This window comes from Eptesicus fuscus, chromosome 25 (assembly GCF_027574615.1).
Source record: "Eptesicus fuscus isolate TK198812 chromosome 25, DD_ASM_mEF_20220401, whole genome shotgun sequence".
In the NCBI taxonomy this organism is placed as follows: domain Eukaryota; kingdom Metazoa; phylum Chordata; class Mammalia; order Chiroptera; family Vespertilionidae; genus Eptesicus; species Eptesicus fuscus.
Window position 1 is genome coordinate 2,579,294 of NC_072497.1, and position 19,562 is coordinate 2,598,855.

Genomic DNA, 19,562 nt, shown 5'->3' on the forward strand with positions numbered 1-19,562 from the left:
GGTGACCAGGCTGGCAAAGGAAGTAAGTTGGGGGCGACCGGGCCTGCAGGGAAGAGCAGTTGGGGGGGACCCAGGCCTGCAGGGGAGAGCAGTTAGGGGTAACCAGGCCTGCAGGGGAGGGCAGTTAGGGGTAATGAGGCCTGCAGGGGAGGGCAGTTAGGGGCAATCAGGCTGGCAGGGGAGCAGTTAGGCATCAATCAGGCTGGCAGGGGAGTGGGTAGGGGGTGATCAGGCTGGCAGACAGAAGCAGTTAGGGACAATAAGGAAGGCAGGCAGGGAAGCAGTTGGGAGCCAGCAGTCCTGGATTGTGAGAGGGATGTCCGACTGCCCGTTTAGGCCCAATACTACCAGGATCGGGCCTAAACGGGCAGTCGGACATCCCTCGAGGGGTCCCAGATTGGAGAGGGTGCAGGCTGGGCTGAGGGACACACACACCCATGCACAAATTTCATGCACCGGGCCTCTAGTACTTATAATAATTAATCCTGGGAATTTCTGAAAGTGAGAAGAGAATGAGGGCCCCGAGGGGTGGTCTGGAGTGCCCCTGGGTGTCAGGGGAGGACTGTGCCAGTGGATAGTGTGGGGCTGTCTCTCTCCACAGGGCTCCCAACAGGGAAAGGCCAGGGGCCAGAGCAGGAGGGTCAGGAAGGGTCATGGAGGCCACGGACCCAGTGCACTGGCCTGGGAAGGAAGGGACACCAGCAGAGAATGGGCAGCTGGAGAGGAAGGGACAGGGGTTGAATCCTCAGTGGGGGTCAAAGAACAGGGTCTGTGTGGATCAAAGTACAGATGATGGCTCAGGAAGGTAGGCCAGAGATGGGATTTCTTTTTCTTTTTATAAAATATATTTTATTGATTTTTTTACAGAGAGAAAGGGAGAGGGATAGAGAGTTAGAAACATCGATGAGAGAGAAACATCGATCAGCTGCCTCCTGCACACCCTCTACTGGGGATGTGCCCACAACCAAGGTTCATGCCCTTGACCAGAATCGAACCTGGGACCCTTCAGTCATCAGGCCGACGCTCTATCCACTGAGCCACACCAGTAAGGGCCAGAGATGGGATTTCTGGATAAGATTTCGGCAGTCACCTTTGTGACAAGCTGTGGGTGTGGCTGAGAAGGTGGCCTCTCAGGCTGTTGGGTAGGCCAGGCCTGTGAGCCCTGTGGGGGACGTGGGGAACGGGGAAAGGCAGGGGTAAAAACAAAGCCAAAGTCCTGGGGGAGGTAGGGACAGGGCTAAAGGCCAGTCCATGAGGAGGAGCACTGGAGGAAGGCGCATCCGTGGCTGAACCTCCACAGGGGACCGGTTTTATTTTATTAAAAATACTAGAGGTTCAGTGCATGAATTCGTGCACCAGTGGGGTTCCTTGGCTTGGCCTGTGCGATTGGGCTGAAATCACCTCTCCGACATCCCCCAAGGGGTCCCAGATGGCGAGAGGGTGCAGGCCAGGCTGAGGGACCCCACCGGTGCATGATAGGGGCTGGTGAAGGACGTGGGAGGCTCCAGGGTGTGCCCAGCCCATCTCACTCAGTCCCGAATGGCCAGATCCCAGCAGCAATCTAACCACTTGACTGGTGGTTAGTGCACGTCATAGCGACTGGTTGACCGGTCGACTGTCTGCCATAGTGAGTAGCTGAATGACCATAGCATATCATTAGCATATTACTCTTTCATTGAACGGATGACTGGACGACTAGACACTTAGCATATTAGGCTTTTATTATATAGGATATTTTTATTGATTTCAGAGAAGAAGGGAGAAGGAGAGAGAGAAGCATCAATGATGTGAGAGAATCATTGATCAGCTGCCTCCTGCACACCCCACACGGGAGATCGAGCCTGTAACCTGGACATGTGCCTTGACTGGGATTTGAATTGTGACCTCCTGGTTCATTGGTTGACAGTCAACCACTGAGCCAAGCTGCCGAGCAGGGGAGGGGTTTAGATGAGGGCAGGCCTGGGCTCCGGAAGGGGTGCTGCCAGAGGGAGGTGGGACACTGAGGCGCTGCCATGAGCCTCTTTCCTGATACTCACAGCTTCCAAGGAACCACGGGCCCTACTTGTTTTGGAGCTTCTCTCAGGAGGGGGCGCATGACAAGCAGGTCAGTGCAGGACCTGTCAAGCCGAGGACCAGAAATCCCTAACTGCAGGCTGCGCTGCACAGGAGGTGGCGAGGATGAAGGCTTTCCCTCACCCCACCACATTCAAGGCCAAAGAAAACACCAAGTGCAGGTACAACCTCATTGTGCTTTTAATTACGAAAGATGTAAAATGATGCATTATAAAACTTGGAAGCTACTTTATACAAAGTCCAATCTTTAAATATTGTTTGACAAGGGACCTGGGAGTTAGGACACTGGCGGGGAGTCTGATTCGTTGCTGGGATGGTTCCGTCATGAGCAATGAAAACATGCTCAGAACCATCTGCGCATCAATCAGAGGAGCCGACGAGAGTCAGAACTGGAAATGTCTTCAGATATGCAAATGGACGGGAATACACAACAAACAGTTCAGCTCAGGGGATATACAGTAGACTTGGGAGAAAGGAAACAGACAGAGGAGAATTCATGTTCATCTTGACATGATCAAGAAAATGTTCTCCGAACACTTTATGTCCTAAAAACCACAACCGTACAGAGAGAAAAAATGGAAAGAGAAGGTTTTAGTTCTATGCTGTTTAACTCCTAGTAAGTGATAGTACAGGCATCGGTTTCTTGTAACAAAACTAAATATTGAAAAATATTTAGAATGCAGCCACATCAGAGGCTGCGGATCGCGCCTGGCTTGTCTTAAAGGCACTAGTGAGTGCACTTACCCGCTGAAGGTCAGAGCGACCACCTGCTCGTGGTTGTCCTTGCCACCATCTAAGCAAAGGGGGTTGTTAATGCCCAAAACCTTTCCACAGGAAAAGATCGGGCTGATGGACCTAAGGACAAATTCAATTCAGTGCTAAGTCTTATTGTCATTATTATTCTCCCCCAAACAGCCGCTTTTCCCGGAAGCCCCTGGGGCAGCGCACGTCATCATGTAGGTCTCGGGGTCCCCAACTGTAAGGCGGGACTGCCTCGCAGACAGAGAGAGCTGGGACCCCGACACTGATGATCCCCATGGGTAAGGCACTGTGCAAAGAGTGAATTATGCTGGGACCCCCACCCTTAATAAAAACCTCTTATAACATCAGAACCGTTCTGTCTGAAAGGCCAGACCAGATGTTGGGGGCCTTGGACACAGGGAAGGCAGCCGGAGCTGGCTTCTCTCGGCACCTGGGGTGCTGTGTGCCCTCACAAGGAAAGGCCCTTTGCTTTACCAGCCACTCCCCGGGCCCCTCTCAGATCTTTTCAGGGATCTGGACGTTCAACTGGAATAAAGCTGGGAAGGGGAGGCCAACTGTTCCTTCCTGAGCCAGCCCTCGGCAAGGGGGACTCTGGTTTGAGCTCCTAATTCAACAGCAGGAACTGGGGGCTGTGAGCTGGTCACCCCCAGGGCTGCTGGAAAGGCCGGAGGGCAGAGGTCAGTGCCCGGGACCCTGGGACAGGCTCCTCCTGCGTGAGGCACAGAGTGTGACAGCCCGCAGACACAGCCGCGCGGCTGGGGGCTGGAGCAGCCTCGTGACCTTCAGGGAGGGCACGCCTGGCATCTCTGGACGGGCAGTGGCTGTTTAGGCAAAGGTTCCGGCATCTCTCACCTCTCCTTTAGTGCCCGTCCTCTCCGCCTGGTCTCCCTGCCCGGATTCTGCCCAGACCCCTCCCAAGGGGCGCCCAGCAGGCCCTGTCCCCTCTGCTCCCTTCAAACCCAGCCGTCAGGTTTCTGGTCGGGCTGGCCCAGCCTAAGGGAGAGGACACTGGGAATCTGGTAATAATACTCTTTTATGCTCATATACCAACGACTAACGATGGTTTGAGGAAGTAGGCCTTCGTTTTACTACCGAAGTCCTTCAACTCCAAAGACTGAAGCTCCATTTTAAAGCAATTTAGAGCAAACCATGGATCTGAGAGGGAAGAACTTTTGAGGGGAGGCCTGCCGGACCCCAGGGGCCCAGCACTGGGCGGCCTCAGCTCGCCTGGCCACGGGGACGCGCTCAGAAGACAGTCTGCACCTACCTGCTTGGAGCTCACCCTGGAGGACGGGCCCAGTCTCACGGGGGGTCTGCTCACCTAGTGTTAAAAGCATATTAAAGTGCACGCGTGACCTAACCACAGGCACAAGTGTCCGAAAAGCGAAAGCTCTGAGAAGATTTGGCGAGGAATAGGGACAGTGGAGATTAGACTGCCTTACAGCAGGCAGATGCATTCATTCCTGCAGTCATTCATTCATTCATTCATTCACACATTCAGCACGCGGTTACACAGCACCTGCTCAGTGCCAGGCACTTGTTGGTACTGAGGGTTCAATGGTGAGTAAGGCACAGTCCCTGCTGCCCCCAAGGAGCGGAGGGTCCAGTGGAGTTACATGATCACTCCCAGTCCACAGACAAGAGCTTCGCTCTGCTGCTGCTCAGCTGCTGGCTGCGTCTGCGCCAGACCTCGGCCGTCCCCTCCAGGTGGTGTGTGCGCAGAGGCCTGCACCCCTGGAGCTGGTCCAGAGCTTGGCTGAAGGAGGTCACGTGGCTGCGAGACACCTGCAGCCCCCCTTCTTTCTTCTAGTCCCCAAGACGCGCTGCTCCTTCATTCAGGGACGTTTCCTTCAGTGACTGAACACAATCATCTTCCTTCTCCTCTTGTCCAGAGGAAAAGGCGAACTGAAGCAGCAGAAAGGAGATTACAGATGGGAAGAAAACCAACTACCATTCAGCTTGCTCAACTCGAGTCTGCTCTTGGACTCACGGTGCAAATTCTTCTTCATATTAGAATTAAGGCATCGGAGAGCTGCGGCTCTCCATTCTGCCCTGAATAGCCCTGCCGCCAGCGGGCAGGGGCCCAGCCATCACAGCCGGGGCAGAGAAGGCGTCTGGGGCTGTGGTACCGTCGCTCGAGGCTGAGCCAACTCTCGGAGGCCTGGGGCCCCTACCTGCCTCCACCCCAGCAGGTCCTTCCTCGGTGGTGACGTGGGGCCTCCGCCCGTGACCGTTTTTCCTTTTACACGCTGACCGGCGGGGTGATGGTCGCGGTGATGACCAGCTCACCGGAAGTTCCGAATGAGCCGTCCGGCAGTGGCAGCACCTGCACCGCAGGCCCGAGAGGCGGGGCCTCGCTCTGTGGTCCAGGATGAGTCACTGTGTGTGAGGTCGGACCTCATCAGAAAGCTGGGAGCCGTGGAATTGGTTCTTTCCATGTCAGAAGCCCGGGGTCACAAAAGCCCAGGGGTGCCGCGGGCTCCATTCTGTTCCGTTTCACGTTAGCTGTTCAGATATAAATTATTCCACCCCGTTCCCTTCGGTTCACAGTCGGTCGGCTCGAAACGTCTCTTCGACAGAGGGGTCAAGCAGGCCCATGCTGGAGTCACTTAGCATGTTGAGCCCATCCAGGCTCAGGGGCTCGATTTGGAGCTCTTCGTCCAATGGGAATGAGGTGTCCATGTTCAGACTGACCTCGGGCATGCCCTCCAGCTCCCCGCCGAGGTCTCTGAACAGGCCGGAGCTTGAGTCTTCTGGAAGAAAGAGCAAGAGGGAACAACGGGGCAGATTAGGAGGCGTGAGGGCAACAAACTGATGACACCCCCAAACCGCTACCCTTGTCAGCTTCCCAGCCAGGAAGGACAGTGATCGCTGTGTCCCAGCCGCTTCCAGGCCTACAGTTTGTTCTGGAATCTACGTTCTTCCCAGTTAGTTCTGCAACGCCCACGCCTCCCCCCTCGCCCCCCCCCCTGCTTTTTTAAAGTGGCTACTCTTTATTTGTTTGTTGGTGTGTTTTTTTAATCCTCACCCGAGGATATTTTTCCATTGATTTTTAGGGAGAGTGGAAGAGAGAGGGAAAGAAACACATCGATTGGTTGCCTCCTGCATGACTCCCAACCAGGGCCCAGGAGGGGGAGGAGCCTGCAACCGAGGGACGTGCCCTTGACCGGAATCGAACCCGGGACCCTTTGATCCGCAGGCCGACGCTCTATCCACTGAGCCACACCGGCTAGGGCACACAACTCCCAATTTTGCAGGCTTTCTCCGTTTGTACAGCTGTCAATCACTGAAAACTAAGTATCTCAGAAAAGACTCAGTGCCTCCGTCCCTGCGCTGGACACCTGCAAGTCACACGGGAAAAGCCGAGCTGGAGGCTTCCCCGTTTTGCTTTATCTAATGTTGTTGCCGTTTACACGACCTTGCAATGGAGTCTGTCCCAACACAGCAAAACCACAGCCGTGAGGAAGCTGCGGGCGGCCCCACTCACCTGTCAGGAGGGTGTTTGGGAAATTCCCGCAGTTGGAATACAGGTTTGGTCTCAAATGAAACGGGTCCTGTGGCTCCTGGGGGCCGTGCTGCACCAGGGGCACCTGGAAGGTCAAAGGTCACAATGTGAGGAACGACCCCTGCTGCCGAGGAGTGAGTAACGCAATGGCTCCCGGGGCATCCCAGAGGGAGCGCCTCTCTGAGTCCCTTCCCTGTGGGATCGGAGTGCCTGGCCATCGTGACACCGGCCATGCAGGCGGGGCTAGTGTGGAGCAGGGCCCCTGAGGGCCACAGTGGGGACCTGTCCCCATCCACGCACGGCCTGGCCCTCTAAGCCATCCCAGGAGACACCGAACTGTGGCTTCTGTGCCCTCTGGCCTCTGACCCCTGCCCCTCCTCAGTCACATTGAGGCTCGGGGGAACTGCCATCTGCGGGAACCCTGTCAAGGCTCCCCAAGGAGCTGATGTAGCCAATAGGTTCCTTTCCTCTTTGGCTTCCAGAAAAACGAGAAAACAGAAGCCCTTTCTTCCCACTCGGAGGGAGGAGCCCCAGGTGAGGCCCTCGCTCAGAGAAAACCGCTAAGAAGACAGGCCAGAACCCAGGTGCCTTCCCGGAAATTAAGTTTCCAAACTATTTTTAAAATCTCTCAAAAGTAGGCGTTTCCAGCATTTTCTCTGGGAGACACTGACCATGAGATTAACACGGCTTCTCCAGGCAGCATACGGGTTCTTACCACGAGGCTTTCCCACACCTCAGGACACATGCCTGTCTTTATTTCACTGCGGCTAAGTGCTGGAAAGTGCTCCTTCTGTCCTCACTCCATCCCAGGGCAGCCCACACTTACTAAACAACCTAAAACCTAGGGATATTAAAAATGGCCAGCGGAGTGGATCAGCAGCTGAGTGTCAACCTATGAACCAGGAGGTCACGGTTCGATTACCCATCAGGGCACATGCCCGGGTGGCGGGCTCGATCCCCAGTAGGGGGCGTACAGGAGGCAGCAGATCCGTGATTCTCTCTCACCATTGATGCTTCTCTCTCTCAAAAAAGGCCAGTGTTACGGAAAGATTGCAAAGCAAAAGCAAATGGCTGACTGGAACTACCCAGGGAAGGACTGCCCCCGCCAGGACCCAGCTCTCCTGGGAGGGCGCCCACACACTGCGCTGGGCTCAGCAAGGGGGCCTCAGGCTAGCTAAGCCCCTCTCGGTGTCTCGGTCCCCACACAGGACAGGTCAGTGGGCTGCTGTGGCCCCTGCCAGTATGAACGCTGCTCCAGTTCTGACCAGAGAGCCACCACGCGTCTCCCATCACTGTTCACACAGTGTCTCTGCTGAGGCCTGACAGTCACTTCGGGGCTCGGGGAGATCCAAGCACATCGATTCAGAGACGGAGCGTGCCTAGTCGGCCTGGTGTGGGTCCCACACACTGAGCAGTTCCGCTCTGGGAAGAGGCAGGTCCCCAGGCGATCACTCACCTGCTGGGTGAAAGCTGGGCCCGGCCTCATGGACTGCTGGTCAAAGCTCACATCCGGGAAGAAGCTGGTCAAAGACGAGCCCTTCAGGGAAAGGGGAGGGGCGTTCAGTTGGAAGCCGGGGCGGAATAAGCCTTCCCTCCAGCCCGGCGCTCCCGCCGGGACTCACCTGGGCCGTGAGGAGCTGGAAGTCTGACTGTGGCAGGGACGGGGCTGCCTGTGGCTGCTGAGCAGGGGGCTCCTGGGCGTGGGGCTGCTGCAGGAGAGGCTGGGGGAGCTCCTGGGGCCGGGGGTACGGGGGAGGTGGGGACACTTGAGCTTGAGCCTCTGTGGGCAGGAAGGAAAGCGGGCTCCCATCAGAGGACACCATCTGAAAAACAAAGGCACTGACAGCTGAGCTTCGGAGCGCCTCGTCCGAGTCCTTTAAGATGCGGAGATGCACGGTGAGGAGAGACCCGAGACCCTCACCAGGGCCTTCTGTGCTGGGCGGAGAAGCTAGTTCTGCTCCTTCAAAGTGTATCTCGAATCTCCCCCCCCCCATCCCCTGTCAAAGCAATTCCCACTCCGTGACCATTTCTATTGTCCCGAAAAACAAAACAAAACAAAACACCCAGCTCATTTACCAGTTTGCTCTCAGCTTTCTCAGTAAAAGCCATGTTGTTGGTTTTTAAGCCGTAACTTCTGATTAAAGATGGGAGATTGAAGAAAGCATTCAACTCTACTGTCTCCCAAAACTCTACTGAAACACTAATGCAACATTAAGCGACACTAAACATACGAAAACAATAATAACAACAAAATAACAAACAACACGAGGACAAAGATACCAGGAGAGAAGGAAATCCTACACAGTTTGGAAAATGAAAGGCAGATGGTCAAGAGGCGACTGGCGTGGTGGAGCTGGGAAGCCGCTGCTACGCTGCAGTGAGAAACCAAGACGCAACGGATTTACACTCAGGATCCCCAAGGCGGCCCTTGGGGACGGGGGCAGAGCTGGAGCCAGGAGGGTCTTATCAAAGTTTAGGTGAGAAGCAGGCGGGCTTCTGAGCCCTGGCCTGCAGGAGAGGGGCCGGGGGGGGGGGGGGGGAGGGCTCTACTCTGGAGAGAGGACAACAAAGGTTCTCCAGGCAGGGCTCACCCACGGCGCCAGGTGAGGCGCTTTCCTGAAAATACCGTTCGTGAGAAAGCTTGTTATTCAACTTGAGCCCTCCACTTTTTGCTCCCAACTCGGTTCTCAGGTAAAGAAACCATCAAAGAAATAATTAAAGAAAATTTCCACCCTGGCTGGTTGCTCAATGGTTAGAGCATCGGTCCACGGACAGAAGGGTCCAGGTTCAGTTCCCGGTCAAGGGCACGTACCTGGGTTGCAAGCCTGATCCTGGCTTGGGTCCAGGCATGTGCAGGAAGCAACCGATGGCTGCATCTCTCTCACATCGATGTTTCTCTCTCTCCCTCTCTCTCTCTCCTCCCTCCCCGCCCCCCGACTCTCTCTAAAATGAATGGGGGGGGGGGGGAATATATGCTTGGTGAAGATTAATCAAAAAAAGAAAAAAAAAATTTCCAGAAAAGAAGGATGTGAATTTTCAGATTGAAGAAAGCCACTGAATATCCAGACTCATGTCAAACAAGCCATATTATTCTAAAATTTCAGAACGCTGGGGACAAAAAGAAGATCCTATAAGCCTTCAGAGAAAAAAAGAGAAAGGAGATTTCATTCAAAGTTTTATGCATCAGAATAAAAGTGGCTTTCTCTAGAAACTAAAAGGGCAATGGATTAATAACTTCCACATCTCAAGAGAAAATTATTTCAAATTTAGTATTCTATATCCAGTCAATTATCAATAAAATGGTGGAGAGGATAAAGACATTTAAATCATGCCATATGTTCTATTTTGTAAAGCTACTGAAGTTTTTGTTTTTATTTTTATTTTATTTTATATTTTTTATTGATTTCAGAGAGGAAAGCAGAGGGAGAGAGATAGAAACATCAACGATGAGAAAGAATCACTGATCGGCTGCCTCTTGCACGCCCTACACTGGGGATGGAGCCCACAACCCAGGTATGTGCCCTGACCGGGAATCGAACCTTGACCTCCTGGTTCATAGGTTGACACTAAACCATTGCGCCATACAGGCTGGAGGATTTGTTTTTAGCTATATTAAGAAGAGACCTACTCAATTCCAAGCATTTGAGATTGGATTAGTAATATATACGTAGAACCAAACTAACAAAGTAAGATATTTATTAAAACCCAGGAGGAAAAAAAATGGCACTTTGTTATGTCAACCACTCTATGGTAAACTCGGACTACATTATTATAACTATGAAACGTTACACACTGAGTACTGCTCTAATCAAAATCATAATAAACCACATGCTGGAGGAGGAGGAGGAGGAGGAAATATGTATGTATGTGTGTGGGACGACTGGGAGAGCTGCAGAACAAAGCACTAATCTTCCGTGGTAGAATGTCACTAGATAACACCTAACACTAACATTGTAGGGTAAATTAGCTAGAAATAATGTGGTTACACCAAAGAGATGAGCTAAAGTGGTTGAAATCAATCATCTCCAGGGATCGAGAACTATGTATTGGGGGGAGGGGAAAGAACTCTAACTTCAGAACAAGTCCCTTAGAACTATTTGACTTTTTAAATTGTAAGCACGGCCCTAACCGGTTTGGCTCAGTGGATAGAGCGTCGGCCTGCAGACTGAATGGTCTCAGGTTCAATTCTGGTCAAGGGCATGTACCTTGGTTGCGGGCACATCCCCAGTAGAGGGTGTGCATGAGGCAGCTGATCGATGTTTCTCTCTCATCGATGTTTCTAACTGTCTATCCCTCTCCCTTCCTCTCTGTAAAAAATCAATAAAATATATTAAAAATAAATAAATAAATAAATAAATAAATAAATAAAATTGTAAGCACGAACAACATTGATTTTAAAAAGCTAAATAAAGCGAATTTTAAAATGGAAACATCTGAAAAAGGATGATGCTCTATCCATAGAGTTCTTAAAATGTACCTAGGAAGCCTGAGTAATATTTTTTATAGCCTGTTGAATAACTTTGCAAAATAAAATTAATAACATAAAAAGAACCATTAAGAAACAATTATGAAATACCCTCTCCCCAAAGGGATTACTCATATAATCAAGATCCTGTACGTAGCTGGTAACTGGTAAAGAATGACTAATAACTGGATTGCCAATCCTTCCATTGTGTTCGGTCCACTCCCCCTCGCTAAGTCATTACTCATTTTTGGAGAAGTGGTTAGTGAATGATGTTATAATGTATCCAGGGAGTGACCAACAGGTTAAAAATATATTCATTGATGATTCTGGTAAGGAGAACCGCCTCAGAGCTTAGAATAAACAGTCAGCAAGTGAAAACACGAGGTTCTGTAACAGGCTTGGGGCTTCAGCCTCCTTCTAAACAGGCTTCTTTGGGCCCTTTCATGGCGACATGGTCCTTATTACACCTACTATTTCCTGAGCAATAAAAGTCCTGTTTCTCAACTCTGCAGTCAGTTAGGGAGAGGTCTAATAGCAATGCTTTAGGGCAGTGGTCGGCAAACCGCGGCTCGTGAGCCACATGTGGCTCTATGGCCCCTTGAGTTTTTAGCAAAGGCCAGCTTAGGAGTACCCTAATGAAGTCAATAACAATGTACCTACCTATATAGTTTAAGTTTAAAAAATGTGGCTCTCCAAAGAAATTTCAATCGTACTGTTGATATTTGGCTCTGTTGACTAATGAGTTTGCCGACCACTGAGTTAGGGAGATATTCAAGGTCTTCTTGGGCTTTTCCTTGTGGTTAAAGTGCGTAGAGAGCTGCCTGGTCTGCGTGGCTCAGTGGTTGAGCATTGACCTATGAACCAGGAGGTCACGGTTTGATTCCCATTCAGGGCACATGTCCAGTTGCGGGTTCGATCCCCAGTGTGGGGCGTGCAGGAGGCAACCAATCAATGATTCTCTCTCATCATAGATGTCTCCCTCTCTCTTTCTCTCTGAAATCAATATAAATATTTTAAAAAATAAAGTACTTAGCCAATGATTGACTTGCCATGCCTGTTTCCCTGCACTAAGGGAGGCAGGCCTGGGTTGCGTCTTCTATACCTTACCACTCTCCCCCAACCCCGACTTCGAGAGTTACAACGCCTGCAAACTGTTCAATGTTTGCTTAGGAATGATCCACACAGGTCTGCTCTTGGGAAATCATTAATGCCTTCTGAATTATTCACATTTCCGCTCCGATTCCACATAGAAGTGACCTCATGGGCAGCACTGGGTGTAAAAGACTCAATCCAAAATCACAGAGAGAAGGAAAGCGATTCCCGTATCTTCGGTCTGTTTGCCGAAGCGGTTTTTACCTGCGAGGCAGGGTATGGGTTCATCGGGCTGGTGGAAGAGAGCTGTCTGCTGAAACCTTGATGTGCTTCGGGGCCAGGAGAGAGCGTGAGAGGGCTGACGGGAGGCTGCCTGCGCCGAGAGGGGCCGCTCAGGTTTGTGGTGGGGAGAGAGGGGTTGCTGAGGGAAAAGAGGCGCAGGGAAGGGTGGAGAGCAGAGGCGCTGGGCGATGTCTGCGGGTGGCTGTTCAGGGAAGAGGAAAGCGCTGTCTTATTGAGTGTGGCCTGGATGGAGGGGTTACTCCGGGAGCTCTGGAGACCTAGGAGAGAACAGATTCCAAGTTACTTGTCATAATTTCAGACCAAATGGCTCATTTTCCAAAGATTAAGGAAAACATCACTTCCTATGATGTGATGAGGATTGTGTGTGTGTGGAGGAGCTCCTGGGAGACTCCGACTGAGCATGTATCAGATGTGCCAGCGGCACGGAAGGTGCCTTCGGGGAACGGTTTTCTTGAGAGGAAGGTGATCATGTCACAGACGGGGGGTGAGGATGGGGGGCAGGACCAGGTGAGAGTGGGTAGTGGAGGCCAATGTGCAGTGTGCTCAGCTCCAGCCCAGGGAGAGGAGCCAGGGCTGGACCACAAACTCTGTTCATTGTCTTTTTTTTTTTTTTTTTTTAAAATATATTTTATTGATTTCTTACAGAGAGGAAGGGAGAGGGACAGAGAGCCAGAAACATCGATGAGAGAGAAACACCGACGAGCTGCCTCCTGCACATCCCCCACCGGGGATGTGCCCGCAACCAAGGCACATGCCCTTGACTGGAATCGAACCTGGGACCCCCCAGTCCGCAGGCCAACGCTCTATCCACTGAGCCAAACAGGCCTCGGCTTTATTTTATTTTCTTAATCCTCACCCAGGGACACTTTTCCACTGATTCTTAGAGAGAGTGGGAGAGAGAGGGAAAGACAGAAATATCAATGTGAGAGAAACACATCATTTGGTTGCCTCCTACATGTGCCCCGACCAGGGCTGGGGCCTGGAAGGAGCCTGCAACCGAGGTACCTGCCCTTGACCGGAATCTAACCCGGGACCCTTCAGTCCACAGGCCGACGCTCTATCCACTGAGCCACACCGGCCAGGGCCACAAAACCCAGTTCAGAGTCCCACGTGCCTCTGTCCCAGGCACACTGCGAACCCTCTGCTGCTTCGGGGAGCACGCTTCCACGGAGGCGTGGCTCTGGGGAGCTGCCTCAGTGTAGCCTTTAAACATCCCGAGCACCCAGAGACTCCCTGGAAGAGACACCCTCCATGTCTCCTGCCCCTCGGCTCCTTTCTCTTTGTTTTTCTGGCTCCAAAGAAACTGTTCATCACAGTCTATTCCGATTCAGGGGAAAGGAAGCTTTTGCTGATGCTCAGTTTTATTTGGGAGGGAGGGTAGTAAGGTTTAGCATGAGCAAGGGAGTTTGGGGAAGGCATTTCCATGACACAGGGAGCTGGGCACAAGTTGGAGGAGGCCAGGGGCACTGTCCTGTGCCCTGTTGGGTCCTGGGCACCTGGCACGGGGCCTGACACAGAGTGGCTTCACTCCATGAATGAATGCTGCTGCCGCTGCTGCTGAGTATCTTAACTGGCAACACCCATGTTTCACGGCTCAGCCCATCACTCTCTCTTTTTTTTAATAAATTTTATTGATTTTTTACAGAGAGGAAGGGAGAGGGATAGAGAGCCAGAAACATCAGATGAGAGAGAAACATCGATCAGCTGCCTCTTGCACGCCCCCTACTGGGGATGTGCCCGCAACCAAGGTACATGCCCTTGACCGGAATCGAACCTGGGACCTTTCAGTCCGCAGGGCGACGCTCTATCCACTGAGCCAAACCAGTTAGGGCGTCAGCCCATCACTCTTGGACCAGCAGGTGAAGTGGTACTTTTTCATGTTGATAAAGAAATTGAGTGTTAGCCCAGCCGGTGTGGCTCAGTGGTTGAGCGTTGACCTATGAACCAGGAAGTCACAGTTGGATTCCAGGTCAGGGCACATGCCCGGGTTGTGGGCTCCAGTAGGGAGCATGCAGGAGGCAGCCGATCAATGATAGTCTCTCATCATAGATGTTTCTATCTCTCTCTATCCCTTCCTCTCTGAAATCAATAAAAAATACATATATTTTTTAAATTGAGTGTTAGATAAAAATTATGAAAATGAAGAAAGGAAGAAATAAAGCATCTTTAGCTGGCAAATAACTTTTAAAACGTAGGAAAGATGTCTCTGATAAACCCTAAGTAGTATTCCACAACTCAACTTCCCATGTAAAGGTCGGAGATAAGGCTGGTCAAATAAGAATTACAATTAGCCGAAACCGGTTTGGCTCAGTGGATAGAGCGTCGACCTGTGGACTGAAGGGTCCCAGGTTCGATTCCGGTCAAGGGCATGTACCTTGGTTGCGGGCACATCCCCAGTAGGGGGTGTGCAAGAGGCAGCTGATCGATGTTTCTCTCTCATCGATGTTTCTAACTCTCTCTTCCTCTCTCTTCCTCTCTGTAAAAAATCAATAAAATATATAAAAAAAAAAAAAAGAATTACAATTAGCCCTGGCCGGTGGCTCAGCTGGTTGGAGCATCATCCTGTACACCAAAAGCTTTGATTTCCAGTCAAGGCACCTACCTAGGTTGCAGGTTCAATCCCTGTTCGGGGCACGTAAAGGAGGCAACCAATTGAGCGATGTCCCTTTCTCTCTTACTTCCTCTCTCTTTAAAAATAAAACAATAGCAACACAAACCAAACATATCCTCAGCTAAGGATTAAAAAAAAAAGAATTAGAATTAAGAGCTACAGATATGATTCAATTTTTTAAAAAACCTACTCATTCAGGAAAAAAAAAGCACAAACATCTTTAAAAATATGTGCAACTCTGTGTCCCATGCATTTAAAATTCCATGCATAGGAGCTAGAAAAAGCTGACACTGGTTCAAGTGATTAAGCTCGGGGTTTGCAATTGAAGCCCAGTGTTGGAGGCGATACCAAGACCCAGGAGGGCTAAATGCCGACGTGACTTGACCTATGTGACCTTGAACGTCTTTTTTCATAGAGAATGACCAGAGTCACATAAGTAAAGCAGCAGGATAAAAAAATGACCAAAAGAACCCAAAATAAAGGTGCTCGCTGAAATCCCTTCTTCAAACCCAAAGTCATGTTTCGCCACGGCAGGCGACTGCAAATCATCAGAGCCTTCCCGGGACCACCCGAAGAGGGCCCCTCTCCTGTGAGCGGAGAGCTGATTTACGTAGACGAGTCCTGTTAAACCCAGAGCGGACACCAGCGAGCACTTTACACAGACAGACCCTCACTGAGGACACTTCCAAAGGTCCACACATCCTTAGGACCGTTATGCCAGGGCTGTACCGCACCCCGAGTGTGAGAGGGAGTAGTAACGCCTGCCTACACACTGACAAGAGCGCATGTCAGGGTTCAAGCAAATGCAGTCCCATGGGTCTGAGCTGTAGATACTTATATTCATACTAACGGCCCGATGCACAAAATTCATGCAAGAGTAGGCCTTCCTTCCCCTGGCTGCCAGGACCCGGGCTTCCCTCTGGCACTCAGGACCCGGGCTTCCCTCTGGCACTCAGGACCCGGGCTTCCCTCTGGTCACCAGCAGGCACCTGGGACCCAGGCTTCCCTCGCAGCCCTGGCTTTGTCCAGAAGGTCGTCTGGAAGGATATCCGGTCTAATTAGCAAATTACGCTTTTATTATTATAGACTAGTGGCCCGGTGCACGAAATTTGTGCGCGGGGGGGGGGGTGTCCCTCATCCCAGCCTGCACCCTCTCCAATCTGGGACCCCTCAAAGGATGTCCTACTGCCAGTTTACAGGGATCGGGCCTAAACCAGCAGTTGGACATCCCTCTCACAATCCGGGACTGCTGACTCCTCACTGCTCACCTGCCTGCCTGCCTACCTGATGGCCCCTAACTACTCTGCCTGCCGGCATGCTTGCCCCCAACTGCCCCCCCAGCAGCCTGATCACCCCCAATTGCCCCCCGTGCCAGTGTGCTCGCCCCCAACTGCCCTCCCCACTGGCCTGCTTGCCCCTAACTGCCCCCTGCTGGCCTGCTCACCCCAAACTGCCACCCGCCCGCTGTCCTGATCACCCCCAACTGACCCCCACTGACGGCCTGCTCGCCCCCAAGTGGCCCCCCTGCTGGTCTGCTCACCCCCAACTGCCCCCCCCACCGCTGGCCTGATCACCCCCAAAGGCCCCCCCCCACTGGCCTGATCACACACAACTACAACTGCTGTCCCATCCTGGCCTGATCACCCACAACTGCCCTCCCGTCTTGGCCTCTAACCGCCTCGACCTCGGCCCCGCCATCATGGCTTTGTCCGGAAGAATGTCTAGAAGGTCTCCAGTCTAATTAGCATATCACCCTTTTATTAGTACAGATAGAAACACCCAAGTCACATTATGGATAGCATTTTAACCTTTTGCACTCAGATGCCGAGATTAAAATTACTCTTTGAATGTATCAATAATTTGAAATATAAAAAAATCCAAATAAATAAGTTTGTATGAAAAGAAACTCCAATTTTTTATTCTACTGCCACGCTTTGTAAAATCTGGGGTATTTAAAAAATTAAATCCCGAGTAGAATAAAGGAATCGAGAAAAAAGCAAGCGAGTGCAAAGGGTTAATACAGCCACATGCCACATCTTTTAGCACTTCTGAAAATTTGAGCCAATTATTTTGAACTGTGGTAATTTCTATTAAATACACGCATCTATTTAAGTATAAGTATTGTCATCATATTCACTGTAAATTTTCTAAAATTCAAAACGTTCTCTTTTGAAATCCAATGGGAAATTGGAGGGGTCTAGAGACGGCTGTAATGATTGAATATCATCACGTGATATTTAATAAGAGCCACTAACACTGTTCGGCCAGCTCAGACTCGAGTGGACACTTATTTCTTGACTCTCAAGTCTTATTCTCCAAGTCCCCGGGATACAGGGCTGATGAAGACGATAAAGAGGGAGGCTTAGCAGAGCTGCTCCAGATGCATCGTGTCTAGCAGACACTGGGCCATCAGAGCAACATGGCAGCAGGGTCAGGAGCTACAAGAACAGGGATGTGCCCACTCCACGCTCCACTCACAGGCCGCCTGGCTGGGCACCAGCTGAGAGGAAGCCCGCAGGGGACACGGGCAGGGTCCCACGGAGCAGGGACACTTACCAGAAGAGCTTCTGATGCCCAGGTGAGTCATAGCAGCTGGAAGGTTGCCCACACTGTTCCCCATACTCATGCCACCGAAGAGGGGGGTACCGGTGTCCAGGGAGGCCGGCAGCGGCGCCGAGTAGTGGAGGTTGGTTAAGTCTGGCAGGGACCCTCCGGTGTTCAGGGTCCCCAGAAAGGGGGAGAGGCCCATGTTTGGACTGTTGTGTGGAAAAGCGCTGAAAAAGGAAAGATAACTATTACTTCCTGAAATCATCAGGCTTTGGGGAATAGGACATGTCTGACACTTTCCCTCGTCAAATAAAAGCAAAGATCCAAGTCCTCGTGTAAGCTCGGCCTCCTCCTCATCCTGAGAACTTGCTTCCTTGGCTTACCCCCTCTGCAGGGCCACTCCTAACCTGCTGGGTTGGACAGAGGATGCATCTATACCCACTTTATAGGAATATTTTCCAAGACCAGATGAAATAATTGATGTAAAAGCACTTTAGAAATTATAAAGCACTATATAAAGGCACTGCTGTGCAATTTACACGGTTCTTTTGCTAGGTTTCTAAATTCTCTTTCCTACACACACACACACACACACACACACACACACACACACAAAGTATCTCTGTATCAATCAGATACCTTCCAGGATATAGTTTTTTTTTGTTTTTTTTTTCCCTTTTCTTTTAGGATATAGTTTTTCAATGACAGTGTGGAGGATGGTTTAAGGGAGTAGAAAGACAGCAGGGAGACCCAGTCGGAAGCTAAGGCTGCTTCAGGAAGAGGCGGGAGGAGATGAATTCGATTGAGGACACTCCATTCAATACAACATGATCAGCAGAGCACGTCCCCGGTACCAGATACTGATAATGGGGCCTCAAGAGACTTGGACAAAGCAGGGAGATAGAGCCCAAAGGACAATAACTTGCTTAAAATAAATGAGCGAACAGATAAGTAAATAAACAGGAAAGAACTTGCAATATCATACAATTCAGTAGTACAGTGACAGAGTCTGGTGGCCTCGGGCGTGGGGACAACCAGCAGGCTGGAGGGGGCTCCCTGGGGGTATCCGAGTTCAGTTGGAAGGCCAAAGAATTCACATGGTGAATTTATGCAGGAAAACCATTCCAGGCAAGTTCACAGCGTGAGCAAAGCAGAAAGACGCGAAGCCACACAGGGTGCCCAGGAACTCGGACACCGCAGGAAGGTCAAGTTTAAGAAGGGCGGGTGCTGATGGGAGCCCTGTAGAAGCAGGCAGAGAACATAAGAGGCTGAAAGGTACACGCTGATGGCAAGAAGCCAGTGGAAGGCGGGAAGCAGGGAGAGACATGCGGTCATCCTGAGGACAGTGTGGCTAACAGATTCGGGGGAGTGGAGGCCGGGGTGCAAGAGGCAGAGCCTGGAGATAAGAGAGGCAAGTTATGACGCTCTGAACAGTCAAAAAGGGGGCCAGCGCCCACCGTGTGCAGCTGGCGGGTTCCTCGCCACGCCTGCACGCTTCTGCTTCAAGTCGTGTGTTTACCAAGAGTCAGTTGTGTTATTCGCAAACATATGTATGACAGTCTTGTTATTGCTGTTATGTCATATAACGACTTTAAATAACTGAAATACTGAGTACCAAAGAGCTGTTGTTTTTATGAAAATTCCGTTGACTTTCAATGCACACATAACGAGGGCCGTTTCGCAGAGTTCTGTGCCGAAGTAGCAAGACTGTCCTTTTGGGAAAACCTTGGGACAATCCCCGAGCCACGAACAGAAAGAACATCACTTACCCGCCGCCGCCAACATCACAGGATCGAGGGCGCCCCGACAGCGACTGGATCTGGGGAGAGACAGAAGCTGGGCTTACTCACTGAGGAGTCAAATCCACGCTCCTACAAGTGTCTTTGTAAGATCTGTAGTCAGTGCAAGTGAGAGGGTCAGCACCTCACTCAGCGGCCCTTTAAGTTCTGACCAGACTTCTCCAGGCACAAGGGCGGCAGAACATTAAAATTTTCTTAATTTGATGCTTTATTAATTTATCTTCTACATGAATAGTATTTCCTTCGGAAAGGCCAATGTTTTATGTACAGAGCTTATTCTTATTTTTTGATTTGTTAAAACTCACCGGAGGATATTTTTCCATTGATTTTTAGGGAGAGTAGAAGAGAGAAAGACAGAGAGAAACATCGATGTGAGAAAAACACATTGATTGGTTGCTTCCTGCA

The 19,562-nt window shown here is 51.1% G+C and overlaps 1 protein-coding gene across 2 annotated transcripts in view; it reads right to left on the reverse strand.

Annotated features, from left to right (window-relative positions):
- Positions 1 to 2,229: 2,229 nt before the first annotated feature.
- Positions 2,230 to 19,562, reverse strand: part of CRTC3 (CREB regulated transcription coactivator 3) — a 102,019-nt gene continuing 84,686 nt past the window's right edge. Inside the window, exons 9-15 of one of the 2 annotated variants that reach the window (XM_054713269.1) lie at positions 19,128 to 19,177; positions 17,368 to 17,585; positions 12,162 to 12,457; positions 7,963 to 8,163; positions 7,797 to 7,877; positions 6,323 to 6,425; positions 2,230 to 5,585 (exon numbers count right to left, since the gene is read on the reverse strand). In XM_054713269.1, the coding sequence (XP_054569244.1) occupies positions 5,380 to 5,585; positions 6,323 to 6,425; positions 7,797 to 7,877; positions 7,963 to 8,163; positions 12,162 to 12,457; positions 17,368 to 17,585; positions 19,128 to 19,177 (1,155 nt within the window). In that variant the 3' untranslated portion in view covers positions 2,230 to 5,379. Of the gene's footprint in view, positions 5,589 to 6,322; positions 6,426 to 7,796; positions 7,878 to 7,962; positions 8,164 to 12,161; positions 12,458 to 17,367; positions 17,586 to 19,127; positions 19,178 to 19,562 lie in introns of both variants that reach the window. The other variant, XM_054713268.1, reaches the window with a different exon arrangement.